The sequence below is a fragment of the Stenella coeruleoalba genome, assembly GCF_951394435.1.
Source record: "Stenella coeruleoalba genome assembly, chromosome: 13".
Lineage (NCBI taxonomy): Eukaryota > Metazoa > Chordata > Mammalia > Artiodactyla > Delphinidae > Stenella > Stenella coeruleoalba.
The window spans coordinates 54,741,383-54,754,341 of record NC_137159.1 but is presented as its reverse complement, the minus strand read 5'-3'; the positions used below and the strand labels follow the sequence as shown (position 1 = coordinate 54,754,341).

Below are 12,959 nucleotides of genomic sequence, written 5' to 3'. Positions count from 1 at the left end.
CCACACTCACACCCTGAACTGAATGAAGTTTCATTGCCCTAATTAGTTGTTATGTGAGGCTCACGTGAAGATGTACATGAAAATCATTTGAGAAGTATAAAAATGTTACCAATATTGGTTAACTTGTAACCTAGGTTTGAACCTCAAGGGATGAGGTTAGAAAAAGAAATGCTAAATAAGTTTAAAGCAGACTCTTACTCATCTTTGTGTTTGTATCCTGAGAACTTAGTGCCTGGCACATGGCAGGCAATCAGTAAGTGATTACTGAACTGCTCAAAGGATTAAGAATAAAATTAAATAATATAATGCTTTATAGAAACCTTTAATATGGTTACTTAACATTTCATGTCATTATTTAACTTTTTGTACTTGTTTTTATCATCTCTCCCTGGACTTAATCTCCAGTCTTAATACACAAAATGAATGATCTAAACTGTTAATTTATTTAAATGACCTGCAACACCTCCTTCCTGGGAGGTGAATGAAGTACCTTAAAAGACACTTGGCCGAAAGAATGAAGTCATTTTTTTTTTAAAACAAAGAAATACCACTCTATTTTATCATAATTTCTAGCAAAAAAGCATGGGACTAGAACTCAGGAGGCCTGAGTTTTAGTCCAAATCTTTGCTACTATGAACCATAAAAGAGGTACCATCTATAAAAACATAACAAAATTTCTCAGGCCTTTGCACAGACAGTGCCCTCTAAGTGAAATGCTTTTGCTCCCACTCTTTATGTGGCTGGCTCCCAGTTCATCCTTTAGTTCTCATCCCAAACATCACTTCCTCAGAAAGATCTAGTCTGAAACAGATGCTTTCTACAGCACTTTCCGTTACAGCAATTATTGCATTTTATGGATTCATCTTTTTAAGGTCTATCTTTAGAACAAGACTGTAAGATGTGAGCCATAATTATTTATTGAAGGGCAGGAGGGAGGGATGGAAGGAGGGGAAATTGGTCAAACTGGGAAGCCACTCAAATATTATCAACCACCTTAGTTAAAGGACTTCATCCAGGAAGTTTTAGGTGACGAAATCTGCCAATGCCAACTTATAAGGGTTCATGATGGGAGACGCTGTATCAGATCTAAGTTAGAGCTTAGTTTCTCTCAAGTCAGAGCTTAGATGATATTATGCCTCTGTTAATTCACCATACCTTCTGCTAAGGTCACTATCCTTCAATTATTAGATATCATTTGAGATGACTGAGTAAAGTATCTTAAAAATCCCTACAACAGGGCTTCCCTGGTGGCGCAGTGGTTGAGAGTCCGCCTGCCGATGCAGGGGACGCAGGCTCGTGCCCTGGTCCGGGAAGATCCCACATGCCGCAGAGCGGCTAGGCCCGTGAGCCATGGCCGCTGAGCCTGCGCGTCTGGAGCCTGTGCTCCGCAACAGGAGAGGCCGCAACAGTGAGAGGGCCGCGTACCGCAAACAACAACAAAACCCCTACAACCACTATCCTAATTCAGATACTATTAATCTCACTGTCCCCAACCCCCTTTCATCTATCACACATTCTTCTGCTAGTATAAATTTCTTTCTAACACTGCTGAGAGTTCACTGTCTTCTGCATGAACTCAAGCCTGCTTATTCTGATATTGAAGGGTCTCTGGGAACAATCTACCCTTACAAAATACTTCCTATAAATCCTATACCCCAGGATGAAAGAACTATTTAAGAAATCAGAAAGAAATAAAACTCTGTTTGCAGATGACAAGATATTATATGCAGAAAATCCTAAAGACTCCACCAAAAAACTATTAGAACTAATCAACGGATTCAGTAAAGTTGCAGGATACAAAATCAACATATAGAAATCAGTTTCATTTCTATCCACTAGCAGAATATCTGAAAAAAATAAAATACCATTCACAAGATGAGCAAAATGATTAAAAAAAAAAACAACCTAGGAATACATTTAACCAAGGTTGTGAAAGATCTGTACACTGAAAACTGTAAGACTTTGATGAAAGAAACTGAAGACATAAATAAATGAAAAAATACCCCGTGTTCATGGATCAGAAGAATTAATATTGTTAAAATGTCTATACTATCCAAAGCTATCTATAGAGTCAGTGAAATCCCTATCAAAATTCTGAATGGCATTTTTCACAGAAATAGAAAAAACAATCCTAAAATTTGTATGGAACCACAAAAGATCACAAATAGCCAAAGCAGCCCTGAAAAAGAACAAAGCTGGAGGCATCACACTTCCTAAAACTACACTACAAAGCTATAATAATCAAACAGAATGGTACTGGAATAAAAACAGAAGCAAAGACCAATGGAACAGAATCAGAAATAAACCTTCACATATATAGTCAACTAATATTTGACAAGGGAGCCAAGAATACTCAACAGGAAAAGGACAGTCTCTTTAATAAATGGTATTGGGAAAACTAGATAATCACATGCAGTAGAAGAAAATTAAACCCCTATCTTTCACCACTTACAAAAATTAACTTGCAATGGATTAAAGACTTTAACATAAAGCCTGAAATCATAAATCTCCCAGAACAAAACACAGGGGAAAAGCTCCCTGATACTGGTCTTGGCAACAATTTTTTGGATAAGACACAAAAGCATAAGTGAAAAAAGCAAAAATAAGTAAGTGGGACTACATCAAACTAAAAAGCTTCTGTACAGCAAGAGAAACAATCAACAAAATTAAAAGGCAACCCAAGAAATGAGAGAAAATATTTGCAAGTCATACACACACGCGCACACACACACCACACACACTATTCAGCCATGAGAAAGAAAGAAATTCTGCCATTTGCAACAATGAAGATATACCATGAAAGCATTATGCTAAGGAAAATAAGTCAGACAGAGACATGGAAAGACTGTATGATATCCCTTACATGTGAAATCTAAAAAAGCTGAACTCCTAAAAACAGTGCATAGAATGGTGGTTGCCAGCGTCTTGGGGTGGGGAGAAACGGGAGATGTTGGTCAAATGGTACAAACTTCCACTTCTAAGACGAACAGGTACTGGGGATCTAACGTACAACATGGCAGTTATACTTAACAATACAGCGTGCACGTACACACACACACACACACACACACACACACACTCTCATATACTTGAAAGATGCTAAGAGTAAATCTTAAATGTTCTCACCACAAAAAAGAAATGGTAATTACATGAGGTAATGGAGGTGTTAACTAACACTACAGTGGTAATCATTTTGCAATATATAAGTATATCAAACCAACAGGTTGTACACCTTAAACTTATACAATGTTAAATATCACTTGTATCTCAATGAAGCTGGAGAAAAAACAGGAACTACTTAGAGACTTCCCTTTTCTACTTCTTTGTTCTACCTCTAATACCTTTAATACATTGCCCAACCCTATCAAACTCCCAAACGTGAACAGGACTTACCACATCCATCAAGCCACACCCTAAACCCCATTTTCTCAATAAAGTCTTACCTAATTTCCTACACTGGGAATAACTTTCTCTCTTGAACTCTCAGAACTATTTGTATTTTTCTTACAGCAGTCAACACTTCTCAGTCTTATATAGACATTATCTTCACATATTAATCTCACATTAGCTCCTTGAGGGTGGATGTAAGTCTTATTTACTTTTCTCTCTCTTTTACTAGAAAATAACACTCTTTCTGAGTATATATACAATAAGAATACATATGCTCATTACTGAAAACTCAGAAAATACAAAAAAGTATATAGCAAAATGCCAGCTATAATTCCACCCTCCTGCAATAATCCATGGGTAGAATTAAAATATAAAACTATGTTAAAACGTATTATATATATGTATGTATACCAACTCATTTTAAAAGCACAGGTCATATTATACACTGAATCTTGTCTCTTTCTTTACTTAATGAGACCATTTGTATGACTTGGTTTATCTTATCTCCCACAGTGTTTCAAATACAAAGAAGCTTTATTGTATATTTTGCTTTGGAAATTCAACTCTAGTGAATCTACCCATTGATAAGACACTATTGTGTTTGGGGGAATAATAAAAATGTTCCTCAGTATTTATAATATTCTTTCATATGGTGATACAGTCCTAGTTTATTAATTTTCATTACTTTTAATATTTCCAATAATCCTCAGAAAACCACAAGAGAGAACTCCAGGTCTTGAATTTTAATAGTAAAAAAATCAAGTTCCCACTTTAATTCAATTCCAACTAACCATTAAAAAAAACAAAAAACCCCCTAAAAACGTGCTTCAGTATATTTCCATATATTGCACACCCTGCTGTCCTACCCTAGGGTACTGCAGAGGGATTCTGTAAAGCTATTCTGTATCCTTTAAGCAATTCTGTACACATTCACTATAAAAACTGTGTCATCAGTAGACAGCCATTCCTAAATGATTACACTCAATGATGTTGTACATTGGCAAAGCTTTAAAGTAATTAAGATGCAGCCTCCTCTCGCCTATTCATGTGACAAACATGCACCTTATGCTAAGCATCATACTGTGAGTTATGTGGAATGAAGAAAACACAATCTCTACCTTTAAGGGGCAAAGAGAATTAATAATATTGATTACTACCATAATCCAGGAAACATGCAAGCTGCTTTACATACATTATGTGATTGAATCTTAAAGAAAGATACTATATTCCCTTTTAGAGATGAGGAAGCTTAGAAAGGTTTAGTAACTTATTTATTATCACACTAGCAAGTAGATGACAGAAGGAGAACCCACTCATGCCTTTTGTGCTTCCTATTATGTCTTGCTTATTACACAAAGAGAGCCGCATGATTTCCTGCTGTAGAACCTCTAATCACTATTATCTGAATACCTGAGCTTTATTTCTGCTCTGATCAGTGCCTTACTAATACTGATAACATGCATACAGAGTACAGAACTCAACAGGCAGACAGCTTCTCTCATTTTCAGATACATACACTGTGCACCTTCGATGAGAGAATTTATAACATTTTCTAGAAAATACAAATGAACTACTCGAGCTATAGAAGCACCTGTCCAAGACAGCATACTCCACACTTCCCTCCGACAGGAGGACAGATTGAGTTAAAGACAGATAGAAATATAAGAAAGTTCTGAATTAATTTCACAGTCCTTTTTCATACTAGACTTTTCTTTGAAAAATGTCAAGAGAAACTAATAATTTTCTGGGATGTGTGCCTCTATTTTCAAATCCATTATAAGCAGTCATCAACATAAAAACAAGGAGGCCAAACACCACCTTTATGTCTCGTCCACCATCGGCACTTTTGGGAAAAGACATGGAGTAACAGTAAAGTATATCTGAGAGAAAAATGATTACTGATGTATTCACAAGTTTATTTTACTCATACTAAAAGTAATATTTCTTAAGGCGATGGGTCCATCTTCTCTGAAATGATTTTTTTAGGAGATACAGAATTGTTTAATAGTGAAATTAATCACAATTTGGACAGACTTTATCGTTGCCCTTTGACTTATCAATTTCAGTAAGCAAAATTTCAATCAAGCCTAGATAAAATATACTAATCCTAAATAGCCCAGGTTTGTCACCTACCATTTCCCGTAAGCTGCTTACCATAGTGAAAAAAAAGAAGAAATTTTAAATTAAATGCCAAACACCTGCAGACAGCACTTGTTTGGCTGATTAACTTATAGACAAGCATTACAAATAAATCTGAGCATGGTCTGCAGCAAATTAAATTCCACTGCTTTTAAGAACAAAGAATTCCTTGGCAAAGAGGATTAGCAACTTTACACACAGGAATGCCAGTTTAATTTAATTGTTCCACAATCCAAGATTTAATATGCAAATATCATTTTGATATATAACAGTGAATTTAACAAAGTGAAGAAACAAATTCAATATACAACCAGGCTGCCTTTTCTGAACTGTAATTATATACAATAAAGAAGCTGGCCGAGTCTCTCCCTCTCACCCCACATTATTGAGACTGAATTATATTAACATGAATCAGAACATGTGTAATTAAAGGTTAAAATTTGTAAACATATTCTAATTAAGAGTCTAAATAGCTGTACAATTAGAATACTGGAGTTAAAATCATACCTCAATGATCTTCTTGGCCTCTTTGTAATTTCCTGTTTGTAGGAAGGCAAAGAAGAGATCATACAGCATAGTCATTTCACCTTGTTCTTGGCTCACAAAGTCCATTGCTAGAGAGGAAAGAAGAAAATATATTAGAAGACAAAATATAGACTAACACTATATCACTTGAAGAGTTCTGAACAAATACAAGAAAACTTTAAAACAAATATTTAGAATAACTTAAAGGTTATAGCTAAATCAACCAATTTTCTGTCACATTCCTTATGTAACAGCATACATTTATGACATTAAGTACCTGTGACTAGCTTCAAAGAGAACTGGTGAGGATAAGGCTGAAAATCTCACAAAGGCAGATCATCAAGAAGCGGACCAAAAAATAACAGAGAGGGGCTTCCCTGGTGGCGCAGTGGTTGAGAGTCCACCTGCCGGTGCAGGGGACATGGGTTCGTGCCCCAGTCCGGGAAGATCCCACATGCCGCGGAGCGGCTGGGCCCGTGAGCCATGGCCACTGAGCCTGCGTGTCCGGAGCCCGTGCTCCGCAACGGGAGAGGCCACAACAGTGAGAGGCCCGCGTACCAGACACACACACACACAAAAAACAAGAGGGGTGACTTTTCAAAATGAAGTTACTAAAATCAAGTACATTTATAATGTTAAAAATATACCTGATATTTTTCAACTCAAAAGTGTAACAAAGTTTCTCTGGATGTGCTTGCCTTCCTGTTAAATTCTCTCTTCACAGCAACACATTAAGATTAAATAAGCAAGAGGGGAAAAAAGAAAACTAACAACACTAACGAATTAGAAGGTGACTAACCTTTCTGAATTAGATCAGTCTCGCCTTTCTCTATCAGTTTACATAGGACATCATGAATCCTTGGTAGTATTTTATACTTTTTATAGCAGTCAATCGTGACTTCAAGAGCAGTAGGTAAGTCATCCCTTGGAAACATCAAAATATTAACAATGAATAAAATATATCTAATTAATTTGAGAGCTATACAATGACCAGTCAAAAGGTACACGAGTGAGTTTTATTTAAGGTAGAATACCACGAAGCCAAATTGGAAAAAAAAAATACAAGAAACAATCCTTATATAAAAATCAATGTTCAGAGTACAGACATCATTAGTGGTTCCCTGTTTTCCCTGCTTCAACTTTTATTATTTTGCTTGCTAAATGGTACTTATTAAAAAGTCCAAAAGATGAAGGCATTCTCTCAGATTATATATAAATTGCTATAAGAATGCATTATTCTAAAAACAAGGACTACTGTCAAATATTTTTTCCAACTACTTTGTGTTTATGGTCCTCAATAATTCCAGATTTGGGAAACTTTATTAAATGTCCATCAACAGTCATCAAGAACTTTTCAAGCACTTTCACCTTTCTCATCATATGTTTCATACTGCTGCCTCTCCAGATAAGGAGGAACTAACTTTTTTTTTTTTAATTTACTTTTGGCTGCGTTGGGTCTTTGTCATTGCACGTGGGCTTTCTCTAGTTGTGGTGAGCAGGGGCTACTCTTCGTTGCAGTGCGTGGGCTTCTCATTGCTGTGGCTTCTCTTGTTGCGGAGCACAGGCTCTAGGCACTCGGGCTTCAGTAGTTGTGGCGCACGGGCTTAGGTGCTCCGCGGTATGTGGGACCTTCCCGGACCAGGGCTCAAACCCATGTCCCCTGCATTAGCAGGCGGATTCCTAACCATGTGCCACAAGGAAATCCCAGGAAGAAGTAACTTTAGGATTCATACATATAGAAACTTACTGTTGCTAAACCTAGGATATTCTTAGGGTTGGTGAATTCTAGAACTCTTTAAAAGCTTTTCATAAGAGGGTAAGCTTTTAAAAATTATTTCCAATTATAAAATCGAAGCTTCTCTTATGTGGTTAATTAATTAAAATAAAAAGATATTTTCATTAAGTCAGTTTATTAAATAAGAGTGTGGAAACACATTCTTTTGTGTCCTCAAAACCTACTATTTCCCTTGGAAAATGACAGTATGAGAAATTATTAAGACCTTGAAAAAGCTGTAGAGATTATGTGATCCAATTCTACTTGCCACCTTCCTTTATTTTTAAATAGATGAGGAAATTAAGGCATCTAGAGATTGACTGATTAGCCTAAGGCCACCAGGTAAACAGAGAAAGGCACTGTCATCAGGTCCCTGGACTCTCCCCCATTTCAGTTGAGTACATCTAATTATACATTATGCTCTATTAAAAGCAATGTTGTTTGTTTAACCTAATAAGGTGGTGTAATATGGAATAAGAAATTAAAGATTTTTGAAAAGAAAGTATGAAATGTATTTAAAAAAGAAGCATGGTTAGAGACATGGACCAAAGTACAAGTAGCGATAACAGTGACAATCTTTGTGGAGAAAACACATTTCTCTCACATGTGCAACAGTTTTCAAAAGGAAGAAAGCCTTTTAAAATTTTCCATTGAAGCCCTAACATTTTGGTTCATTATACAAATGTTATGTTGCCCTAGACTGAATTACCATTTTATCTAGATTAAGGTTTTAAACTGTACTAAAAAGTAAAATATCATGAAGAAGCATTAATTTTACTACAATACTGACACAGTGAAAATGAGCCTATCCTGACAGAACTCTACCTTATCCCCTTACTAAGCCCTGTTTACAGTGCATCTTCCGGCACCCCACAGAGTCATTTGAATTTTTGTCATTTGGGGTGAAGACTAAATTACAGGTTAATTTCAAAACTGCAAGTAGATGTTGCAGGCTAGATTACTGTCATACAAGAGAAATGCTACCACATATGATATAAAGCTTTATATAATCAGTATTTTCCCTTGCTTCAGATACAAGTTATTACCTTTTTACAATTCCATTTAATGGAAAACTACCAAAATATTTAAGAGAAAAACTAACACACACTGATTTTTAAAAAGCAGTATAATTTGCTTTTTCAGATCAATTTCCAAACTAGGATAATATTGTCTCAATTGTATTTTCCCTACATTAGGTCAAAGCTATCAATAAATGAGTGAATAATTGTTCTGTCAATCAAAGAGACATGTTAATAGTCTTTGGTCTCCAAATATATGCTTCTGAAGATTATACATGCTCAGAACAACAACAGAAAAGACAAGTATAGCAAAATGGAAATAATTCATATATATTTGTTAGTAATTTTAAGTAACAATGTCACTGACCCCAGGTTGCCAACAAAATGAATTAGAAATCTATAGTGAAACATTTTGTACAAAGTGTGCTTACTGATAATAGAAATGAACTAAGGTCTAGTCCTTTCTTTTCAGTCCTTATTATCTACATTCTGACTTGTGTTTGGTTGGATCACGTCACTTTAAAGAGATAAAAATGTCCACGCCTCGTATGATTTGATGTCATCATTAATCTTTCCTATTAAAGCTTGAAAACTTTGGGTGAGGGAAATGAAAAATATGAGAAAGTATATAAAATTCACATTACTGTGAAAATAGTTGTATACGCATAGGACTTTTGAATTTCAATCCCAATTGATAAGTACTACATGCAGCTTGGCTACAGCAGTGTGACATTTCTAGAAGTGGTGATGAAAGCAGATTATCACAAGAGTTGAACTCAAGGACCTTTGGGTTCCCTCCCAGTTCTAATACTCTAACGCGAGGTTCTATGAACTTGAACTTGTTAGGTTCATCATCTCAAATGTTTCACACCAGCAGAAAAAATCATCACATGAAAATACCACTTTCATTAGGCTGGATGAAATCAGTAAGTGCAGTAAAATATCAAATGGGAAAAGGTGGAAACTGCCTTATACCCAAAATGTGGGGGAAGACTTTATCAATCAGTGTAATTCTAGTTTCTGTGACCTAAAATGATTCTGTGATTTCCTTTGTACACTTTAAAACACTAGAACTGATTTAAAACTCTACTCTAAAATAATAATCTTTTGAAGAAATCTTGTTGAAAACATTAATTCTGGATTCAAAACTTACTCCATGCTTATTTCAGTATACACGCATAATTCCTAAAGCTTTATATACAAACGGGTCACAAATTTTTAAAAGTCCAATCCTGATAAAAATTTAGCCACTGCTTTCACAAACCTCAAATAATACTAAGTGAAAATCAACTCTATAACATACTATTATCTCTAAGAAAAATCCACTGTGATATTTTCAACGACTAGACACCCTCCCAAAGTATTTCAATGATATACATAAAGTGATTTTCATAAATAAAACTATACATGCTAATAAAAAGTAATCAATCATTTTAAAATATTTTTGATTGATGTAAATTAACTCAACATAGCCTTTATCAAAATTCTGGGAGCCTATGAAATAAAAACAGAACAGTGGAAAGGAAGATTCTATAATTCTAAATTTTAAGAACACACATATATATAATAGACTGAGTCCAATAAGAACATGGCAAATCTGATGTTACCTCTTGTGTTAGTCCTTATTATGAAATGAAAGTATGCTTTATGTCATTGACAGAAAAACAAACCCTGGACATAACATTTATATGAGGCTGATCATAAAACTATCTACTTAAAGGTACCAGAAAACAAAGTCCTCCTAACTCAAATTCCTTTATATATAACTGTAAAAATCACAAATGTGTTTCATACAATCTTGAACAAGAACAACCAGTGACAACTATCTACCTACTGGTAGCTTTAAACTTAGTCTCCTTACCTATAGCAAATAACTTCCAATTTAATCAAAATTTTAAATGACAAATATTAATTTTTTAATTGGAATAAAGTGCTTCAACATTATGCATAAAGTGTTAGTGAAGTGGCGATTTACCTAAAGAGCTTACTGACTGAAAAGCTCTCAAAATCTGAAATCACTGGAGAAAAGAGGGGCTTTAGGGGAGAAAAAAGTTCAAAACAAGGGAGGGGGAAACAAAAAACACCTTAACACTCTAAAAACTGACTATTCTATAAATCTTAAGCAGATGTTCAGTGTGGAAAGAAATCAATTCAGGAGAAACCATCGACTTCACAAAAATTATTCTGTGAAGAGAACCAGCCCTTGAAAGAGCTAAATGTTTCTTTTTCTGTTCATCATCTATAAATGCGGAATCTTCAAGGAGACTAGTGTTGCAATTACAACTAATCCTCCCAAAAAAATTAACTGTGTTGAAGGCTTTGTAATTTCCCTAGGTACAATTTAGCTGTCACTTACTTTCAAATTTACTCAAACATGCTTTCGGAACAGCACTAACTTCACATGTCAAGTGCTTTCCAGCCAATTGAGTCTAAACTGGAAGTCAGTGTTAAACAACTGAATGATTAGACAAGATAGCTCATTTCCCTGCTCTTTTGTTCAGAATAAAATGCCACATTTACATTATCAGGCTCAACAGGATTTTCTGACAGAGGGAGAAAAAACCCTACTGAACACTGTCCGTACTAAGCACATGAAGCCTGTCATTTACCAATCATCCTTCAAAAAGCAATAGCCATGAATGTAACTTAATTACGACCCAATGATCCTTGACGAAAAATCATCTTATCACTGTCCTGTCCCCCTAGGGCAAATGAACCACTTTTGTCCTTTGGCACTGATGATGCTAAATTCTTAATTGCAATAATGGAGTAAAAGAGCCAAACCTCCTTAATTTCCTTTCAGCACATAAAGAGTTTTACTCTAGAAGGCGAGCATTCCCACAAATAATAAAAGTATCCAGTACAAATGAAGATGCCAAAATTAAAGGGGAGTATATATGACAGAATAACCAGCATTATAAAAAGTGTATTTCCCACTTCTGCAACATATTGAAGTGTTACAGTAAGTTTTAAAACGTATTGGTATAGGTTCATCTTACAGAAATTGTGACCTTTATGAAGAACTCAAGATTAATTTAGCAAGAGTTCTGGGAGGATTATATGGACAAAGTCCATGATTCACTTAAATGAAATGCATGTGGGTATATACAGATTATAGCACAAATCAGCACAGAAAAATCCTAAATGGAAAGCAGAAATTAAAGATTCTTTGATCATTTGCACTAAATAATCCAGTTAAACAGCTTCAGATATTTTTCATATGAAATGAAACCAAAATGGATCAGCTATACAAGTGAATCTGAAACTGCATCATACAAATTTTTATGCTTTAAAAACTAATGGCCCAAATTTCATTAATTTTATTTCCTTTATCATAGCATAAAGACTAATCAAAAGCTCTTTTAACCTATTTTAAAGCATTTCTTTCTTCCTTAATATGGAGGATCCAGGTCATCTTTCTGGATCAGGCATGATTTCAATTAAAAAAATTTTTTTAAGTAGTTACAAAGGAAAATGTTTAACATTCATGTGGACTACATGTAGACATGTGTCTTACAGAACAGTCCCAGTGTAAATGAAACACATGAAAATTTTGTTCAAATCAGCAAACTTCTTTTCAGTGCAAGTATTATTTTGATAATACAAATCAGATTAGTTTAACAAGTTCTTCAAAATTTTGCAAACCTGTTATTTTGGATTTCCTTTGGCAAATGAATAAAAACAAAATGTATTATTTTTCATAACTGTAAAACTTTTAAAACAATATCCAAGTAACAAACTGATACAATATTAAATTTCTCCTGTGTTTTATCCAATGCTGGAAAAGTCAGTCCAAAATTAATATCTATTGAATCTTAAAGATCATCTTTCTAAGGAACTCAACCTCGCAAATTTGTTCTAGAATTACAATTTGTAAGTGACAGCCTTCTTCAGAGTCTTTGCAATGACTTTCCAAAAAGATGCTTGCCTTTGAAAGGATGAAGATTTTGTAAAGTGTTCTGAAATGTTTCTCATAATTCTACCTCAAGTTTGAATAAAAGCCTCATTCTCCAGATGAGTTCATACCTGCTGAGGCCAATTACCTGATATTATTGAAGATTAAACATATTTAATCAAATCAAATACATGTAGACTTTTGGGCAGGCTAGCAT

At 34.8% G+C, this 12,959-nt stretch overlaps 1 protein-coding gene across 1 annotated transcript in view; it reads right to left on the bottom strand.

The window, feature by feature from the left end:
- Window positions 1-12,959, bottom strand: part of LRPPRC (leucine rich pentatricopeptide repeat containing) — a 106,461-nt gene that overhangs the window by 38,908 nt on the left and 54,594 nt on the right. Inside the window, exons 24-25 of the mRNA XM_079940860.1 lie at window positions 6,854-6,978; window positions 6,037-6,143 (exon numbers count right to left, since the gene is read on the bottom strand). Of these exons, the coding sequence (XP_079796986.1) occupies window positions 6,037-6,143; window positions 6,854-6,978 (232 nt within the window). The remainder of the gene's footprint in view (window positions 1-6,036; window positions 6,144-6,853; window positions 6,979-12,959) is intronic.